The sequence below is a fragment of the Hoplias malabaricus genome, chromosome 4, assembly GCF_029633855.1.
Source record: "Hoplias malabaricus isolate fHopMal1 chromosome 4, fHopMal1.hap1, whole genome shotgun sequence".
NCBI classification, from domain to species: Eukaryota; Metazoa; Chordata; class Actinopteri; order Characiformes; family Erythrinidae; genus Hoplias; species Hoplias malabaricus.
In genome coordinates this window covers 53,968,711-53,991,006 of record NC_089803.1, presented here as the reverse complement: position 1 = coordinate 53,991,006, position 22,296 = coordinate 53,968,711, and the positions used below count along the sequence as shown (strand labels likewise).

Here is a 22,296-nt window from a genome sequence, read left to right as displayed (position 1 = left end):
TATCACAGGTGAGAGGCAAGCAGGGTTGGAGGGATTGTACGTGCAGGTTGGAGGCTGAGCCGTGAGCTTTTTCGAATGGCTGTGATGTTTCTCAAGCCAAGATGGCGGCGGGCTTCCAAAGCGCTGAGCCCAGAAACAAAAGCTGATCAGTGTCTGCCAAAGCTCTGGGGGCGGCGGATCGGGGGGCTTGCATATCTGCGCGTGTCAAACGGCAAGGCTGGTTATCACACTCTCACATGCCGGCAGAGGAGAGATGCCAGCCAAATATGCGATGGCACCTCATCCCTACCTCCCCCATACACACACCACCACAATCACCCCCAGCACAGCTGGGCCAGGGTACACCAGACCTGAAAAAAGCAGTCTGATTTTCAATTAGCATGTGCAGTCTGTAGGACTGTTGCAATCGTAATCACAACACAGCATGGATCTGTGAGGTAAGTAATCTCTAAGGCAAGACAAATGTGATTTAGTTTCCTTTCATAACACTGGTAAATGCATATACTCTTAAGCTGTCCTCTACAACATTGAAATGAGATGAAAGAAAGGTCTTTGAAAAGGAAAAAAAAACCTGTTTGGTCCACTATTGTTAAAACCAATGAAACTTAAAACACAATGGAAAAATGTGAATGGACAGATCTATAACCACACACTTATCCCACTCTGAAAATGAGGCCTTTTTAAAAGCTCCTGATCCTCTCCAAGATTCTTCATTGAGTGGTGATAAGAACCTGCCTGGTATTCGACCACACCTCACACTTAATCTGGAAAGCCTGGTGTATCATGGTTACGCCGGAATAAGCGATGGGCAGACCGGTGGTAATATATGCATGGAAATGACCTGAAGCAGTCCTCACAAAGAGGGGCTGGGAAAGGTCAAATAGCCTCCAAACTATGCTCAAGTTTAATTAAAAAGACAAAGAAGAGTGTAATTTCCATACGGTCGACCCAGATTACTACTCTTCGTGTTGGAGAGCTGAGGCCTAGCTCTTTTAGGAAGCCCCGGGACCCCTTCCCAGAAGGCCATGTGCCATCTTGCCTGTCCCTTTGATGTCAATATAGACCATTTATTAAGGGCGTAAAGGTTAATCTCTGAGGAGCAAGGATATCAAATGGTTTGGAGGGCAAGAAAAAGGAATTGGCAAGAATGTCTGCCGGTGAAAGTTAAATTTAGTGTGTCAGTGAGCAAAAATGATCACCACTCTGAGTCCAGTCAGCAGGTGCTTGATTTAATTTCCTCATTAAGATTGCTGCAGTTTCTGCAAACTAATGTACATCAGGAAGAAAATTAGAGGGGAAAAGATAGAAATACAGATACATGCTCTTAAAATCAGTGCAAATTACATCAGAATGGCTATCTTTATGGCAAATTTTTAAGATAAACTCTCATTGGAAGAAAGAACTTACTGTCCCAGATGATGGATACACAATCTCTAGTGATAAAAAGGAAAAGGGATTAATACAAAAATGGATACAGAAATGCTGCCATGTTTGAATCTGCATGAGAAAATTATAGGCAAGGCACAGCATACGAATAAATAGTATATAAACTGTCAATGCCAACAATCATGTATGTTACGGACTGGAGCTAGCAGCAGAGAAAGTAAACAAGGAGCTAATGAATATCCTTAACAGCTTTGCTCTTGTACAGAGCCTTTGCTCTGTCAATACAAATCAAACCTTAGAGAATTGTATCACTACATAACGGGGGGTAAAAAACGCAAAATGGCAGAAATCAATACAACAAAAACAACAAGGAGCAGCAAGCTGCTGGCAAACAGTTTCTTCCACTTCTGTGATGATAAAAGATAATATTGCACTCAGCAGGTAGCTGTGGCATGAGGCAAGGTATTATACTGTGCTACTGTGAGCATGCTGCGGGTCTGCATCCACCAAACCAAGCAGCAGCATGCACTGCTAACTCAGGGTCCATGGATCCTTACCGATATATGTGCAAAACACCCTCAATTTAAAATTTTTGTCATTTTTTTCAGTGTGTGGTTCTTGCCCTTACAGTATCAGTGCAGCTATTAAATGTGAAGAAATATATAAATAAATCAGTAATACATAATAAATATATCTATTAATGTGTGAGATTAATCTATCGAGCGAAAACAGTGAGAGGGATATAAAAAAAATCTCATATCTGAAATATGTATTAAAATAATAGAAAACTATATGTAACAGAGGGAAAACATTAACTTTCATTTATTTTTGGGTGACAAATAATTTCTTTCTCTTTTTAAAACATTAAGAAGTGATTCTGGCCATTTGTGGTGCACATTTGCCTTCCATAATAAAGCTATGATGAAAAATGTGCTAGGGAGGGAATTCAGTGCAACAGCAGCAGTCCACAGCAATAAATCCACAGGAGCTCAGTTTCCTCCTCTGGACCAAATCAACCCCATCTCCAGGCCCTGGGTGGCCCTTTCTGATCAGCAGCAGGGTCAAAGTTGACATTTAATCTAGCCTTGGACTCATGGAGTCTGTCCACGCATGGCACAGTCAGAGCCGTCCGACATTTCGCTTCCCATAAATCCACAAAACAAATAGGGAGAGAAAAACTGCACTCCTCCACCCCGCCGCCACCACCACCTTTCTATGGCTCCCCTAGCCAGGCATGAGAATGTAACAGTGGCTGGGAAAGGTAGGGAGGATTAGGCTTTTATATTCCTCTCCCCAGATTAGATGGAAATCATAACACAGACCAACTCACCGAACTCTGACCCTTCGGAAACCAATTTCATTTGGAGAGATTGGAGTGATGTAGCTGGATGTCTATGTGGTACCGCAGAGAAAATTAAAGCGGGATTTGTAATGCATTCAAAGAGAAAGTACACAGGAGGGGAGGTTAGCATGAATAAATTGCTGTCACTAGCCCTCCTTCCCACCAACCCCCAACCCTCCAACTCACTCGTCACTACCACCACACATCAGTAGTAACATTTGTTTTAATGGAAACATGGTGGATTAGAATTGCTATGGCTGCTATAAGCAGGATGTGGAAACACTTATTTTGGCCACTTACTTGAACGGATTGAAAGCAATTCAAAATAGAAATCAATTAGAAAGTTTACCTAACTTATAAACTAATTTCTCCTTTAGTGTCTCAAATGTAAAACCCCAATGCCAACAACACCAAAGAGCTGTGTACAGATAAGCATGTGGACCCACACACAATTTTTATTCAATCTTCTATCCCCTATATCCATTTTATTTTAATGGTGCTGCCAGAGCACTAAACTTTGACGAGGGGTATGAGGATGATGAGAAGGGGGAGACAGTCAAAGTTCCTCCCTTTGCTCTGCTCTGTTCTAACAGATAGCTTCCATGCTCTGGCAAAAGGTATACTTAACAGTGCCAGGTGGTGACATCTTAATTTTTCACGCCTGCAAACATGGCCATGCTCTAGTCCCCAATCGCCCCTATGCATTATTCCTGCCTTAAGCACTGATCCTCTGGGGAAGTAGGAGGGGAGGTGGGGTGGGGGGGGCATGGGGGGGGGTATTGTTTTACAAGGCGCCCAGCTGCGGCCTACTTGCCTCGCCCTAGGTTCTTTTCAAGGAGTTGTCGTGGGTGACCCCCTCTGGCTGACAGTTATTAATAATAACACACGGCAGGGAATAGTTCACCTTGTGGCAATGTAGAGGCCGCTGCAGCTCACATCCTGGCTGGGGAGTCTCCGGGGGCAGGAATCACACCACAAGCCACAAGGAACACATAATATAGCCACCGACCAGAGCAAAAAAAAAAAACAAAAAACCAAAACTGAGCTTCAGGAACTTTCTTTGCTCTTGTAATGATAAGCATGAATATAATGGAAGTCTGTGATAGGGCTATTTAGTAAATGTATTCATATGTTATAATTTATGATGTGCAGGTGCTGTGCTTGACCTTCATAATCATACTCAAGTCTCTAAGGCTTTATAGACTGAATCTAAACATATACTGCTGCCATAACATCATATATAATCTACTTAGACAGTTATTAGTCTGCATCAAACCATAGAGTTGGTTGATTCAACCTCTACATACTATCGATGTCCAAAAAAACATGCATCTTTAAAATAATAACTTTATGGAAGGGGTAAGCCTTCTGAACTTTCAGTGGAAGTCAATGTAAAAATATGTTATTCTTCAATTCTATATTCCTTCTTCCCATTCCCCTGCATCTCTGTTGTGTTCTGAACTGCTCTAACTCCAGAGAGACTGTGACATCTAAATTCTTTTGAACAACTAGTTGTTGCTTGGCCTAGCTGTAAAAACATGTCAAAATACTTTCAGCACTAGCAATTATTATTGGCTTAATTCCAGAGTTAAACAGTGCTGCTCCTCCTGTAATAATCTTGAACCAAAATGAGTCTTTCTCCCAGGTTTGATCTGCTCTCTAAACAGATAAAAACAACGAAAGTAAGCATGTTTTGTGCACATCATGTTTTTGTCCTCAGAGATCAGATGACTGATGGGTTCAAATAAGCAAGCCTAGGTGCCAAGATGTCAGCTTCCGTGGAGACAATTTTGTGTGTTTCACAAGCTAATCTTTGTACACAGTCTACAAAAACAAGGTTTCTCATATGATTTAATATTCCTTGCTTGTACTTTATTCTGTCTTTTCAAATTCATCTAGTCCCGAGACATTCAAGAAGGAACTTGTGGAACCAAGCTGAGCTATTTGCCAGTAAAGATAATAAACGTTATATACTCTACGTCTATATGAATTTAAATATCTATTTGTACTTGCTTTAGCAGACTGAATGAAGCAGTTTACCTAAACTGATTCTTACACTGTGGCTAAGCTCACAGGTGCCCTAATTTCCAACAGCAAAGGCGTTCTTCATCTTGATAAATGCCAGCTACCCTTTAAGGATGAGACAAACTTGCTGTTCATATCAACAATGCCACAACAAAAACAAGGCTACTGAAGAAAAACCTGCATCCACAAGGGCCCTTGAGAAGCACTAGTGAGAACATGGGCTCAGGAGTGAGGGGACAGAGGCGATGTGGGGCTATCTAATGAGACCGAAAGGATAAGGAGGTAAAGAGTCCAGTGCTGCACGCCCATTAAAATCTTCACCGGGAGAGGCCCTTTTGTACACACTGAGTGCTCTATGGTAACAAGTGTTACAGAGACAGAGGGCTATCGGGGTCTAAGAGACACTGTGCAGCCTCTGAATCCACACCTCAAGTGCCTCTGATCCTGCAAGACTAAAGGCGGCTCCTAATAGTGCACACTCTCCATTTGCCTCCTCAAAGCCATTGAAATGTTCTCTTTTGAAATGAGACCTCATAAGTCTGTGCCGAGCAACTGAAGACTTAATGAGTGCTTTGACGAATGGCTGTGACGTCTTCCAGTTGAATTCAGAGACTGAATATCTAACACCACTTCAGTGGTGCAACAGTTTGCCTCGAGAGCCAGAGAGCTCGCAGCAACTCAATTCACAGCCTTATATTTCTGATGCTGAAAAGTGGTGCAATACGCAAACCGGACTCTTAACCAATCAAAACTCCACGAAAGTTTAAACCAATCACAGTTTTACATAGAGCTTAACATTTTCAGCATGAATCTTACTGTGTCTTTTTTTTACTAATTCGTGTTACAGTTAACATTTAAATGGCATTGTTTTTCATACTGCAGAGGTCTCAATTCTAAAAAGTTCCTAGATCTAAAACGGTCCTAAAATCCAGTTTAAAATACTGAGGCTTCGTTCCTCTCGCTAACTCATGCATATGTGGTGCCCCTATGAGTTCATCAAAGGTAACCAGAGCTTTGTGAATGTGCTGTACACCGAGGTATAAAGCTGACAGAATGAACTTTAGCTTAGCCATACTTCATTGTAAGTAGGTTGTTGTAACATGTTTGGTTGGTTTAGGTTTCATTCAGGACATTAATGTTGACAAGGCTGAATACAGATGGAGTGGATCGCTGTCTTTATCGATAGCGACATTTATCCAATATAATGAATGTCTGAATCTCAAATTATAATCCGAATACATACCAAACGAACTAATATCTAAACACTGGATTGAACACTGGATTTTTCTAATAATTTACCTTAAGATTCATTAATGAAAAAATCATGATATATTGCATTTTACTGACGTGACATAAATAAGGCCATTTTTAGCCAATTTAATATCACCAATATTAATACCAATTAATATTGTGATATGTTGCTTTGCTCCAAATCGTCCAGCTCCAGCGGCAGTTGCAGTAACACTTTAATGTATGGAAGCTGTACATAAACTTCCAAAGACGCTGACACCACAAGGACACAGAAGGCAAAGACAAAGCCATTTGCTGGCACAGTAAACAACAATAATTTTAAAATCAGCTTTGTCTTTTTTTTTCTCTTTAAACACGAGTAAAAAGTAACAGCACAGGTGTACCTACAGGTGCACCCGCAACATTGTTTTGCACTCAAAAGTTGACCTTGTAGCGACTGTGAAGTTTTTGTCAATGAGGAAATGACACTGCTGACAAAGGCTGAGGAAGCGTAAATGCCTTAATATTTTGAAATTTTTCATTCCAGGGCCGTTCACATGAGACAACTCAGAATGAACCCGAGGCTGTTCTCTAGTTGTTTTTACCCACGCCTATTTAAAATGTGCAGATTAAATGCTTAGTTTAATCTGCACCTGCATTCAGAACGTGCTCTGTTTTATGCTATTTAACTTAATAGAATTAGAGTATTTAAGTGTACTTCTATTGGTCTGTTCATCGTGCAGTTGATATATTATGAATGACTCCTAACATTTTTAGCACATGTAAATAAATTTAATATGAAGAAAAAAGATGTTTTTGTTGAGATGATGATTGAGGTGATGATTGAACCTCCTTGCTTCTAGTAAATGCAACACAGAGATGCATTAAAAGGTTTTGGAGAGATGTTTATTCCTTTTACCTTTTGAATATTTGATTCTTTGTATACAACATTATTCCAACTAAAGCATTAAACACTTGTAAACTGTTGCTGCCACTTTCAATGCAAATTTTTGTCGTACAATGCTCAATAGGGCAGAGGGGTGCTATGTAAACTGATATGTTTGCATTATTCAACAACAAAGTATGTTTTTATGTGCACAACTCACATTTTTTTCAAGGTCATTTGCTAATTAAACAATATCTGAACAGCATGTAAATCAATAATATACACACTGAATATGAATAATGAACATTTAAAAGCTTAAATAAAATACAAGAAAAAAACTTTGAGTGAAAAATGCGTTTCTATCATTTGGAATTGCTTTAAAAAATGAATAGGCTTTTGAGGGTTTATTTAAAAATATTATCTGCAAGTGCACCAGCTATGTGTGCAGCACAGTGAGGGAGTTGTCAGTAGGCGGGAACACTGGCTCACTTATTTTGCATAGTGTAACATGTCATTAAAACTCGGTACAAAAAAAAACATGATATTATTTACATTTAAAGTAAGACTGCTTTATTTTAGCATTGCAAAGCAATACATTTAAGCCCTTACTGAAAAAAAAATCTGATGGTCTAATAGTTAAATTATTCTTCACCAAAGCAATCTATATTCCACTGATATGATCAAACTCTATATTTCTGACAATGTTCCCACAACAACACATCATAATAACTCATTTTGGCACACATTAAACAGATATGTGTACAAATACAGATTCACTCACTTAACTTTTACTAAAATGTGATATTTTCATGTAAAACTGTTACTTGCCAGCCTCAAGATTATGACTTAACATTAAAAATTGCAATAATGAGTTGACAGAGCAAAAGACAGATTCTTGTTCTGCCAAAATATTATTAGAAGTGCAATATTTAAAGCACAGTAAACAGATTTTTGAAATTCATTCATTCATTCATTCGTTGTCTGAAACCACTTATCCAGTTCAGGGTTGCGGTGGGTCCGGAGCCTACCCGGAATCACTGTGCGCAAGGCGGGAACACACCTTTCACACACCCAACACTCCCCATTCGCAGGGCATGACTTTTGAAACTAAATTTATTTTAATATTTTTTTTTGAATGTATATCTGTGTGAATGCTCTCTGCAGGCCATTAAGTGACTGACCAAAGAGAAAGCGTGTGACCAAGGAGTCCTGCCTGGTGCCCCTCATTGGCAGAGTGAAGAAAGTCCTGCATATGAACATCTGCACTGGTCATTAGGAGCAAAGCTGGCCTCAATCTTTCAGCTAGCCTCACAGAAAGTAGGGGGAGAGCCCATGACAAACTGCAGCAGACTGCACTGTGCTGGTCCCCATGGAAAGCCATACTAACCTTTCACTGACGACATGGCTGTTCCATGATACCGGTGTATCATCAGCAAACAATTAATGAGCTGACATAAGAATTATCATACCGTGATATATTCATCCCGGCTGCAAAAGGGAAAATTCAAACTTTATGACTGAGGTAAATAACTTTTACATGACCTTTTTTGTAGTCATGTCAAGCCAAATGTTAAAGAGGAATACATCAGAGCACACCTGCAATCTGCACATGTTCAATAAAAAAAGCTGATTGGACAAAGTTATTTGTGAACACAAACAAAAAGAAAAGTGCTTCTAAACAATCTGTCTCTGTCTTCATAGGTCATTATTCTTTGTGTCCCCTTTTGGCACTGACCCAAATGGAACTGGGGCCCCTTCAAGGACAATGGCACAAAAATACACTTAAAGGCTGCATTCACGATTTAATCAAAAAAAAAATTCATAACATTCTACAAAGGTTTCCTCACTATTTGCTGCTCTCCACTCTGTTTGCGTGCTGGAAACTGGTCTAATGTGTTTATGAAGCCCCGGTGTCATTAAATGCGAAACAAAAACCAAAATTTCTCGGTCTGGTACAATAGGCTTTCTCTCTCTCTCTGTTCATGGCAGAGAAAAGTCATCAGAGGTTATTTAGACAATGGAGAGACCTCCAAATATTGAACAGCACAAACTGAGATAGGGATATTACTCTTTTCCTGCTCCATAGTTAAGGTAATATTTACTTATTTTTGCTGTTTTGGAATAATAAGGTGGAAATGTCTCCAAATTCGGGAGAGCGCTAACTGCATAAAACTGAAAACCAAAAGTGCTACAAAACTAAACTTGGGTTATAAACAAATTGCAGTGGTAAACCAAACAGTGTATAAAAACATACAGAAAAGCTCAGTTTCAAGCACATACATTCATTGTCTGTAACTACTTATCCAGTTCAGGGTCACGGTGGGTCGGGAGCCTACCTGGAATCTTTGGGCACAAGGCAGGAATACACCCTGGAGTGGGTGCCGGTCCTTCACAGGGTGACACACACACATGTATGAACACATTTGGATACATTTTTTTTTTTGAGATGCCAATCCACCTACCAACATGTTTTTGGACCGTGGGAGGAGACCGGAGCACCCGGAGAAAACCCACGCAGGGGAGAACACACTGAACTTCTCACAGACAGTCACCTTGAACCCACAATCTCCAGGTCCATGGAGTTGTGTGACTGCGACATTACCTGCTGCACCACCGTGCCACCTCATACACTGCATTCCTTCATAAAAGATGTAGGTGACAGCCAGTAAGCAAATAAACACTGAATATTGAAAATAGAATAACTGTAGCTAAAGAAAGACTACAGTTCACTTAAACCACATTCAAATTCCAAATTTTCTAAATATATGCATTTTGGATGTCTACATATTCATTTGTCATAATATGTCCACCTAAAGCTGATGATTTTAAACTCTAAACAAGCATGTTCTCTACTGCCTGACTATAAAGGGCACACGTGATCTGCTTTTGTAAATGCGTGCTATGTGCAAGTTTGGATAGAAATACTGATCACATCACTGATGCTCTGTTTCCTACCAAGCAGCCAGCAACTGTCCCATCTGTGTTTATAAGCTTTGAATATATCACAAATGTTGAACTTGCAAGAAGCAAGCATGATGAGCATTAGCAAAAATGTAAAATATATTCAAGTCAATTTACCTCAATTTTCAACTTCTTCCAGATAAGGCAAATGTATCACAGTTTGTTGATCTTTTGTGTGACAGACAACACATAAAATGCATGTGAATTCTGAATTGCCCAAGATACGACAGATGCAAATAATGAAAAAAGCCAAAGATACATTTTCATGGTTCATTTCCATGAGTTTATACAGTACAAGGTGGATGTGGTCCACAAAGTTGCTTCTGAATGAGTGAGGGAGACTAGAAGTTATTACAACTAAACCATGCTTTACATGTTGGTTATCTTCCACCGATAGCCTGCTTTCCAAAATGGTAATAAATCCAGTCATGTTGACGGCTTCTGTGAGTTGGCTTGCATTTACAATCTTAGTAAAACCACTGTAGAGGAAAATTGAAGTTGGATTAAAAAAAAAATGAATGAATAGATAGATAAATAAATAAGTGGTCTCCCTGTGCTGTCTTTAAAATGGATGCCTGAAATTTACAGTTTTCCATTAACTGATGCCTAACAGCTTTTCCCCCCCTGCTTGCATCCAGGCCTTGGCGGATGGCTTCTCTGTCTGTGGCTACTCTCTGTAGGCTGCGACACAGTTTATTTTTGCCACCTTCCCAACTTAAAATGTGTCCGTCCCTTTTTTGTCTGCTCCTTTTAACCTTATCGCGCTGCGCTCTGAAATGCAACCACATCAGCATAAACACTGTTATTGCTGTTATTGCCTTTATCAATAATGGAGACGTCAACACAGTATCAAAGGAATCATTTGCTGATAGGGTAGCCCAATAATGTATACCTACACTTTGAGTGCAATTCAACAATCGAATCGGGCTGCGATAGCACCATCTATCAATAATTACCTCCTCAATGCTCTGAATATGAATTGACTGATTTTTCTCTCCCCAGTAACTGACAGAGACCAAAGGCTTCCAGCCCATCCCTACAACCACAGAAAGACCCACACTGTATTTGATAATAGAATATACAGTGCGAGAGATGGGTTAAAGAAAAAAAAAATATATATATATTTATATATATATATGTGTGTGTGTGTGTGTCCTTTTTTAATTTGTTTTTGTGTGCGTTGTGACAGGGATTATTATTTCTCAGCTGGTGGGATCACATTGCTCTTGGTCGCTCATGGTTGTAGACCCCTGAAGAATTCTATTAACCCTGGTTATGTCAGCCTTAATAACATGCCACACTGCTAAACAGGACTGGATTGATTCTGTGAGGAGGGGGTGCAGGGGGTGGGAGGGTGGAGTTGGTTGGCCGTGTATAATAAATCCAGGCATAATTCACTTTTAAATAGATCGCGAAAAATAGAACACAGAACAAAGAGTGGGAGAGGGATTAAGTATCCCTCTTATCTCCGTGGCCGATTGCGGCGCTAACTTAAGAAAATAAATAAGGGAACGATCAGATCGAGGGGCGTGAGTCGAGAGGTAGTGCTTTGTAAGAGTGGCCCATTGATTGTCTCGTCGATGGAGACCACTTTTCTTTTGTGGTGCTGCAAATGTGATGTGAGGAGCCGGGCCTTGGCCATGTTTGCCATTCATTAAGCGCCAGCCAGGCGATGCCAGGCAGACGGGCCGCTCGTGTGATAGCCACAATCAAATCAATTCAGTCACCTTGAACTTTGATGATGGAGAAGAAAGAACGACAGAGGCAAGCGGCGACTGTGTCCTCGTGAAACTGCTAAACATCAAAACGGCACAGGCAATTACTGAATGAAAAAAGAGAAAAGAATTACACAACCCTATCAAGGGAATGAACTTTTGATCCCACACTTTTAACACAAACTACTTTTGGACCTTATGTGTTACATCTGCCAGAAAGCATTAGCAGAATACTATGCTTTATATTGGCTCAAATAAATGCCAGCATCCATAGCTCAGATTTATTGTCATCTTAATTTGTTTAAGGCACATATGTTGGTGGGTTAGAAGTGGGGAATATGCTACCTCTGTGTATCTTATATCAGTGACATATTGGTATTGTTTATGGATGCATGATGACATTGGAATCAAATCAATATAAGGAAATATTTGCTTAAGTTATATCTTAGTATTAACTATATATTAGCACGGCTAAATAAATAAAAGAACTAATCGGCTCAAGCTAATACTGAGCTGGTATAAAAGAAGATATAGAAATGAGAAGTCATATGGATGTTTTTAGCTCTCTCTCTCTCTCTCTCTCTCTCTCTCTATAATTTGTATTTAATATTAGTGTTATTATTAGATTTTTAGATTATATCAGCAATAAACTTCCCATATTGCTTCGGCCTAAGTTACTGTGATAAAAGAAACCAAATTAGGTTTCTTTGAGTATATCTCAGTATTGCTAGGGTTAGTGAACAACTGTATATCATTACCAGCAATAACAACAACAAATCTAGAAATCTAGCAGATAGAGAGCGAATAAATTACAGTTTATCAAGCAACTGACTGCATGTCATTAAAAATATTTACTTGTCTTATATTGTTCTAGTATATTGTCCTTTATAAACGTATAAACACATTTAAATTATGTATTATGAAAATATTACAATGAATGTATTATGCCAAATTGTATACCCTTAATATGTGTATGTGTGTGTGGGTGCATGTTGTCCTGAATGAAGATGCGCTCTAGCAATGGGCAGCCAATGAGGCTTGCTGTAGGATGGTAATCTGAGTAGAGTCTTAGCCCTCTGGCAGCATTTTTTTTTCTCTTTCTCTCTCTCTCTCGTCTCCCCAAAGTCTGCTTGTGTGCACCACGCCTAATGGAGACCCTCATCCCCTCCCTAAACTAAATGAACCGTGACTTTGTAAAGCACCGAGCACCTACTGTAGCTCTGACCATTTTAACAAAAGCCCTGCATCCCTGGAGCGCTCCGATGAGCTAGCGTACATGCTCATACATGACACTAGAGGAAAATGCTATTCTTTTTTTCTTTCTACATTAAAAACGAACAGAGCTTACTAGACCTGATCACTCCAAGGAATCGTTCTACTGCTATGAAGGCAAAAATATAAATCTGGTGAAAGTACAGCAGAAACTGGTCAGCCGATATGTGGTTTTCCTGGGCTGATATTGATAGACATTATAGACAGGCCATATGGGAAACATTTACAGGAATTTCTACATTACACCAAGCTTCCACATAAAAATAAACATTTGGAGAATGTATGCAGAATATAAAGTTATATTTTTTAATTTAAATATACAGAAAATACACAAAATATAACATAAATAACTTCCTAAATCCAAGCATATACGCAAACTGAAGATCACAACGGGCGTTTTATATATTCAAAAAGCACATGTGCATAGCTAACATTAAAATCTATCTGAGTCTTGTTCTTATTTTTATTACATTTAGGACAACTTATTTTTATCATATATTTTGTTTAACTATTATATCAACAAATAGATTTTTTTTGGCCAAACTACTGCACTGCTCAACTTAAGGAAGTCTTTATCTTGACAAACTCAGACACATACACAGCTTATTTTTAACAAATGCAAATAGACAAATGAAAAAAAAAATTGTTTTTACACCAAATGGGCACCCTATCCATAATGCTGTGGGCGGGACACTGAGAATGGATTTTGACCAGCTGCATTCGATATGTCATCCTTATTTTTACCTATCCTGAGAGGCTATGAGTGGAACACTAAGTCTGAAGTGCTTCCTTCAGCCGTGGTTTCATTCTAAATGCAAGTAAACAAGTCAAAATTCTTATCAGAATGATTGGCTAAATGCAAAATGTCTGAGGCTTATTATTGGACAGATAAAAATACCTAGTTAAATAACCTAGCAGAAAAAGCTGTGAACTGTCCTAATGACGGTTATTTGTAGTCCTTTTAGCTAATATATCATCACCATATTGATATACAGAGAGATACATTATTGGCTTTGCATGGGACAGGCCAACCAGAGATGATCTTTTATCAAGTTGCTGTATGTTACTGCTTCTAATATTATGTGCAATGCTTATTTCAAAAACAAACAAATTTTATATGAACAGTTGAAATTTGTGGAAGTGATAAACTTAAAATATCTTTTTATTCAAGACACTCCCAAAGTGTTTTTGTGACAGAACTGAAATAAACGTAGCATCTGTGTTGTTCCTAGCCCGCCTCATTGTACTTACGGCTAACGTGAATCGTAGAGAAAAGTGTGTGAACAAATGTACCCAAATCAGTCAGGGGCTCTCCGCCTTGCTGCAATAGTAAAAAAGCATGATGGGTCTGGGGTCCTCTTTCATTAAGGCAAAATTAGCTGGATCTGGGGTGGTCTGAAAACTCAATGCCCCAGTGATCTAACAAGTGAACTCTTTCAAACTGGAGCAGAAACACTAGAGTTTTATTGGCTCATAAAGTCCCCCTTTTTTCTATAAAGAGAACAGCATATGTAAAGGCAAGGGAGAATAGTAAGAATACCAGTGCTGCAAGTAATCATCTTTTAGGTGTTGGCTTTCACAGGACAACAGAAGAATTGCCAAAAAGGCATCTTTTGACAGTGGCACATGGAGATTTTGATTTCAGGCATGAAAGAAAAAAGTTTTTTCTTGTTTAGCATTTATGTCCTATTTTTCTTCCAGACGCTCTGTAATGTTGTAGGGTACCAGTTATTTTTGATAGAACAAAAATACTGTCCACTCGCAAAGTGTATTTAGTTAAAATATGTTTATCAGCATCATTACTTATTAAAGTAATTAATAATTTTATACTTTTTTATATATTTACATTAGGTAACTTTCTTATTAAATATATAAAGTGCAAAGTGCAAGTACAAATGCACATGCCAGGAATTGCAAGCGTGTTCCCACTGTTGCCACAGAGGGAAGAAGCTTATAAAGAGATAGATATATTAAATGAAATATATTGTTACAAAAACGAAGTTTAAATCAAGCTACAGACTGCTAAATCACATGTATTTAGCTATCAATATAATAAAACATATCTTTAAGGTCCATTATGATCTTGAATAGCAGTTCATTAGTTTATGTAATGCATACAACCACCAATCAGATGTGCTTAAAACAGAGATATAACTTTTAAAATGGCATAATATAACCAAATTATGGAAAAGAAGCTTGAAATAGTTGATTGTAAATATAAGTTAAATGGGTAACTGGAATAATTTCTCACAACACATGTCAAAATGTCAAAAAAGTGCATGCGTATGTGATAAAGAAAAAGCAAAACACAATACAAATTTTGTAACTGGTGCCGATGAATGTTGAGCTTTTTAAAAAAAATGCATGTACTTACCGGAGGTAGTCCCGCCGGCACAGGATGAGGTTGGCTTTGGTGTAGAGTGTGGAGCCCACCTCGCCCAGGCGGCAGTCGCAGCAGGCACACTTGAGGCAGTCCTCGTGCCAGTACTTGTCCAGGGCCTTCAGCAGATAGCGGTCCTTGATCTTCCGGTTACAGCCGGCACAGCCTTTTGGCTTCGTGTCCGGCTGGACGGAGAGCATTTGTATACCTACAGTATTAAGAAAAGAATAAAGATGAAAAATATACAATTAAGTTTCCATTCAATTATATGGACAACGAAAATCATATACAGACTTTGTAATCTCTAACTGTTGCCTTGGTTCACTTATTTGTTTGCAGTGATAAAACAACATGGCTACTAAAACCTTCAATTATAAGACAGATCTAATGGGAAGAAATATGGCGAGTCAATCTGGACATGCATACACACCTTGCACACTAATTATTCACTATTAAAAAAAAGAAAAACAAGCTAGCCACAGCTGCTGTTAGCATCTTCCCATTTCTTGCTCTCCCTCTTTCTTCCCCTGTCTCTAGGAGGGGCCAGGAAAAGCTTGCCCCCACAGCAGCCATTGTGCAGCCCCCATTTAGGCTGTGAAAGGGCTTTGTTGGGTAGAGAGGGAACAATGCAGGCTCATGCAGACGGCCTGTAATTAGTATTCTCCCTCCATACAGAGGAGAGTGAGCTCTACCCCAAGCTTGCACTGCCGTTCCCCTTTTGTCCTGCCCCAATAAGTTTTTTGTCCTCCATTACAAGTGTGTCTGATTCGCGCCTGTTGTGCTGACACTGGGACAGTGTGCCACGCTCACCTTGTACTGCAGAGAGTACTGTCACAGGCTACACTGCCCTCACTGAATATATATATGTTACAGACTTAATTGCAAGAGTGCCAGCAGAAATAAAAGTTAACTTTAAGTGTGAAGAGATTGCTGGAAGCCTTTGGAGGTGGAGCTGTGTGACACTTCTACCTTTCTGCAATGAGGGGATAAAGGTAATGTTAAATACAGAACAAAAACATTAGTTAACCAATGCAATTAAGGAACCAGGCAAGTGATCCCTAAATTTATAAAAACCTTTAAAAGAATACACCAGCGTTTTAAAGATTTATCTTGTCTTTGTGTGCTGTGTCTGTATCATACAGTGATTATCACACCTGTGAACCCTTTACTTCCCTGTCCTGAGTTAAAAACAAACAAACAAACAAACAAAAAACTGTTAATTCAACACACATATACATACAACCTAATATATCCATTTCGGTCCATTTTTTTTTTACTATATCACACAGCACCTGTCCATATTGTGGGAACATTTCATGATGGACTGAGAGGAATGCTCCAAAATTGCTTGAAATAAAATGTTTTTACATTGACTTCCATTGAAAATTAAGGTTTTTCCCTTCCCCTACAAAGTTAGTTGTTTGCAGAATACACTTTTTTCTTTGGACAGTAACGTTATATACATAAATGTTTTGTTAATTTATGTTCTGTTTGTTTCTACACACAGTGAATGTTCTATACATACTGCAAACAGAAATCTGATTGACAAATGCTCAAGTATTCCTTTAAACACATGACATTCAGGCAAACATACTACAGTGAACTGAACAGCAGGTAAACAAGGTCCCATCATTTTGGAAAAAGTATGTAATGCACTAGATAGAGCAGTGCATGCAATGACTCCATTCGGTTTCAGAAACATGCTCGTGTTTTAGGAATTTGTAAGTCGAGGGGTTAGCAAAAAAAAAAAGCGGGGACTGCATAGACATGAGTGTGCAAACTATACAAAGGCCACAACACATTTGTCATTTGAATGCAAACAAAACGCTGCTTTCCTCAAACGTTCCTTTCTTTTTTAAAGGAGCTGATTAAAAGTGGAGTTTTCTGGTGAAAAGAGAGGAACAGAAAAAAAGCAGCAAAGACTGCCACTCTGTTTGCGGTAATGAGCGAAGCCATTGCATTTAAGCCATTGAGCTTTTAATTGGCTGGATGGTAAGTGTGTGTGAGGAGCGCACGGCTGATCGCCTCCGCTATGCGAGCTTCCTCTTCAGCAGCACTCATCCGCTCCAGCCCAGGGAACACAACACTGCCGCTGCCTCTCATTACTCAGCTCAAAAGAAGTTCCAGTTTTACACTCCTCCTCTCCTTCGGCCTGCCATTTGGTTGTGGTTCCGGCTTGAGTTAGTGGCTTTTGTTTAACGAATGTGTGTCCTGAACCTATTAACCAATGTATCAAACCAGGAAGCAACCAGCAGCAGCATATGTGTAAATACAGAAGTCTATATACAGAACAAATACCAAACTTTAATCTGTAGATTGGGATGTGTTCTTTTCTGTGAGTTTGGGTGCTGGTCTTTAAGAGGAGAATATATTTGATCTGCTGGTTACTGCAGACGGAAACAGTGACACAAATTATGCTCTTCCAGCCTTGAAAGACCAATGTGAAAAGGTGCATTTTCCAGTGATACCCTATATTATCAATGATAATAGTTTTAAGTGAGGATCATGAACTGACTTCATATGAGTTAGACGAGTGGGTCTGCAACTGGTACTCATCTATACCATGGTCCATGATCCATATTTTGTGCCCTATCCCAAGGTGTTTTAACTGGGGTCAAGCAAAAATAGGGACCATGTGGGGATTCCTAAAAGCTGATTTGAGGCCAACACGTTAGAGCTTTACAGATGTGATACATTATAATTGAAATCATCTAAATGAAAAGCCAGGGAAAGTAAACATCCAAAATCCACTGGACACAGGAGCAGAGTACAGATACATTAATACATAAGTGGAGTCTGCTTGTTCTTAATAACTGTCATTTATTTTAATTTATCCTAAACAAAATGACAGCAGTGTCATTTGCACTATGTATTGAATATTGATCGGGAATAGCAATTCAAACTGTTTAACACTAGATTCATGGCTATACCCATGGCTTTATAATTTACACTGTAGCTATGCTTCGAAACGAAAACATTTTTATGCACTTTATTGCCACTGAAAACAATGGAACCACAGACGTGGTTATTATTCCTTCGCTTCTGTCCTTATTTTGGAAAGACTTGAGCGAATAAGAAAGTACCAAATTGATCCCCCACCCTCCTTTCAAGCGCGTCACAGCTGCGCGAGCCGGAGATGCTGACATTTCACCCGCTTATCACTTTAATTACGGTTGCCATGGCAGCGCGGGGGCTTGGAAAAGGCCAATAAGATTTGCTACAGAAGCCAATTTTCGAAGCAGCTCGCGACGCGACCGTTAAACTCGGCGACCGTTAAACGTGTTTGAAATCACCTCAGGGGGAATAATGAGAAAAACGACGACCAAAAATACATTAAAGAGTCAACTAGAACCTGGAACGTAGATTTGTGGTGAGAAAAGGGTATAGAAATCACAAAGACACGGGTATCTGAAGATTTCATTCAATAAAAAGCTCACTTCTAAGGGAAACGACGGAGGGATAAGCATAGAAACAGCATGGAAACAGTTTAGCATTAGCGACACGGTCGTAAGGACGATGCGAATACGACAGAAAAGCACAGAGTGGAGCTCTTACCGAAACTTTTCTCCCTTTTCTGCATTGGTCGACCCGCTTCAGCGCCTCAAAACACACCACCATACAACAAGAAGAGGAGCCAAAGCTTTCCCCCGGTCTCCGGGTCTCCGTAAAGTGAGCAGTCCCTCTCACTCACTCACAAACACTCTCTCTCTCTCTCTCTCTCGCTCTCTCTGAGGGCGGTTCGCTTTTGTTAGAAGTAACAAATCCAGCTTCGCCCTCACAAGAAAAGCGAAGGAGAAGAAACGAGGAAAACACCAATCAACGGAACACAGCCCGGCCGATGCTGGTGATGGAGGGGGGAGAAAGAAGAAAAGGCTAGGAGAGAGAGAGAGAGAGAGAGAGAGAGAGAGAGAGAGAGAGAAAGAGAGAGAGAGAGAAAGCGACGCTATCGTCTCACACCACACGACGTTAACACCGTGCGTCTCGTCACGACCAGAGCTCGACTATGAAATTAGATCCAGCAGTGGCGGAGGCAGCAGCAGTGACGGAGTGTCGGCGAGCGAAATTACAACCCGGACCACAAAGACAATCTGCTCAGACAAACCCCTCCACGGCGCCCTCCTCTTATAATACGCCGCTTCACTCGCTCCACACACACAGACACCACAACTACAAACCCAGCTCCAGCCCGCGTGCACACACTACTGCATTGAGCAAAACCCTTTATCCACGCTCGCTCTCTTTCGCTCTTTTCTCACGGTTCTGCTAAAAGACACTTGGCATAACGGGCGGATTCAGAGGCTGGTGCTTTAGAGATCTCAATCGCCGAACAGTAACGGTGTCAATAATGGCAGAAAAGTTTGAGCCTATTCCCTTAGTCCTCAATAAACATCTGAAAAACGCGAGTTGATGCACCTGCTTTGATTAACTTTTTGGCTTTATTTATTTTAAACATAAACCGTGCTTTTAAATAGCAAATAATGCTTACGAAGACAACTTCACGCATGAAACAGGCTAGTAGTTAAACACATACACAGTTCCACTGTCCTGATATTTGGGTAATGCTCTAACATCTGTACCTAAATGCATGTGCTTCTCTTTCAGTACAACACAAGAATAATTCTTAAGAAAAAAAAACACAAACTAATAATATTAACTAAAATCAATGCTCCTGTTGTTTATACAAATTCAATAAAGATGTATGTTAGTTCAAGCAGCTGTTGAAGCACAGTGCTGCTGTTAGTGCACACTTAAGAAGGCTCTGTCTTTAAAGCTGTAGATAAATGGTCCAAGGCACCGACTAATGGTAATAAAGCTTTACCGTTGCACATGTAATTCAGACTAAACGTCAAATTAAAGACTAAAGTCCTTAATAAGTCCTCGATCATCCGACCACTGGACTCACCTTCTCGACCAAGTTCAGCAGAAGGTTCAACTCTGGAGTCTAGCGCTCGCTCCCCAACTCTGATACTTCCGAACGACCCAAAATAAAAAGTTCACGAGACCGACATGGCGGTGAATCTTCAGGTGGAAAATAAAGAGGTCCACATGGATGACCGCGAGCCGCCGATCGCTCCCACAGCTACAGGTGTTCTTCTCGCGCGAACCCTCATAGACTCGAACAGCGGGTGCAGCTTTGAGTCGCGAGCTTTTACCGCGTTCCCAAACGGCTGGGACGCGTAACTCGACGAGAAAAAAAAAATCGTCGTTCACTTATAACTGATAGTCGGAGTCGCGTGCGTGCGCGCGTGCGTCTACATGCAAAGTCTCGCGCGCTCTCCTTGCCGGCGCGTGTTGGGAGGTCGAGCCGCGCGCACAAACGAGCCTTGTAGTTAACAGTTTTTTTTAAAGTCTCTCTCTCTCTCTCTCTCTCTCTCTCTCTCTCTCTCTCTCTGAGCGTGCGTGGTAGCAGCGTACACACGGCTAAATGATACATTTAGATCATATTCGCGAGTACAAGCTCCTTACACACTTGACAAATGACGTGACCATCCCAGATCACCACATTCTAAGGGGACAATTTGAAAGCTTCGAAGTTATTTCCTGTATGTGTGACTGTTAGCAGATTGTGTAAATGCAAGGGTGCAATGGGTTCATTCATAATATTCATGAAAAGTCAGGATAACCACAACTTTTTATTTCCCTTTTTTTTAACTTAGTTCTACTAATGATGACATCTGCCTGCCAGAGACTGACCATTGGGGTCGGCAGGTCCAGCAAACAGTCCAAGTTTGTTTAAAATCACCCTCCAGTCATTGATTAAACCTCTACAAACTAACTAACTACTAACTAAAAAAGACAATTCTAAGAAATGCATCCCTCCATGCCTTATAAATAGCTTAGTTATAATCTCCACACCTGCATATGAATTAATTAGTTCATTCATTCAATCTGTTCAGGGTTGCAGATTTTCCAAAGTCTACCTCAATCGGCAAAAGGCTGGGACACACCGTGGACAGGACTCCAGTCCATCACAGTGCCTTCATTCAGCACTTATGCAACTGACTCACCTGTACCTCAAAATCCCCAACCCGCAAGTTAATGAGATGAGAATGATTTCTTAGGCCTTTTGATGTCAGAAATCTTGGCTGTCTGAAACTGCGTATTTGGAACCCTGCATTTTTAAACCTGGAATGCTCAGCCATTGTGTTAACTGCCTGTATCATCTATCCAAAAAATAAAAAAAAACCTACACTGACATGTTCATGTGGGACTGGGAGGATTGGTTTTTAAAAGTCTCCTACCAACAACAGAAGTTCACATTTTCAAACTAGCACAATTTGGCTGGAAAATGAGTATCTGGCAGGCATTACTTCATCCCATTGGCCTGCGCTTGGCAGTAAAAGCCAGTCCCCTTTCATTTTGAATGACAGCACGCGGTGTTGTGCGCCTTTGTACTGAGGAGCAACCCTGACGTTTTTTCTTAACCTTTAGTGCCTTTCTGATGCCCACGGATGTATACACGGCCAGTGAGATCCAACAGCTCGATTCTCTGGGCTTAACCGCGTCCGGGAAGTTTGTTTTTCTCGCTTCTCTGATAGTTTCAGGTCGAGGAGATGGGGTCAGAGAAAGCGAAGTCCATTGGTAGGCCTATAGCTCGCGGCCTCTTGCCAATCACTGTGGCTAAAGCGCAGCGCTAGTTAGATGGGTCATAAAACGCTCCTCGCTACCATTATGAGTGATGAGATGCATTAAATCTGACAGGGTATTACCTGCCAGTAATTAGGTTTTGTCATGGATTGAATTATTTCAAAGCGGTGCTATCTGCGTAATCATGCAATTTGCGGAGAAGAGACTCGCGCGAGAAGGAGTGTGAGAGTGGGGGAGGGGTGGGGGTTAGAGAGAGAGAGATGGGAGGATGAAGCTCTTCCTCTTTTTCGCCCCCTCCCCCCCACCCACATCTAGCACTTCATCTCGCGCATTATCACGTCCATTATTCAGCACAGATATGTGAGTTATGTGGAGGGATGAGTGAGCTGTACATCGGCTGTATCGGCGCGCCGCATCTGTCCCGACAGCGCTCGCTGTGCACCTGCAAATTGGCAGCGATCAGACCCACGAAAAGTCCGAAGTTACGCGCACACGCAGACGCGCGCGCACG

At 40.5% G+C, this 22,296-nt stretch overlaps 1 protein-coding gene across 3 annotated transcripts in view; it reads right to left on the bottom strand.

Annotated features, from left to right (window-relative positions):
- lmo3 (LIM domain only 3) overlaps positions 1-22,296 on the bottom strand; it is a 47,633-nt gene that overhangs the window by 24,625 nt on the left and 712 nt on the right. The window contains exons 1-2 of one of the 3 annotated variants that reach the window (XM_066669555.1): positions 20,101-20,478; positions 15,192-15,405 (exon numbers count right to left, since the gene is read on the bottom strand). In XM_066669555.1, coding sequence (XP_066525652.1) covers positions 15,192-15,397 — 206 coding nt within the window. In that variant the 5' untranslated portion in view covers positions 15,398-15,405; positions 20,101-20,478. Of the gene's footprint in view, positions 1-15,191; positions 15,406-18,752; positions 19,617-20,100; positions 20,479-22,296 lie in introns of those variants that run through there. The other 2 variants (XM_066669554.1, XM_066669556.1) reach the window with 2 other exon arrangements.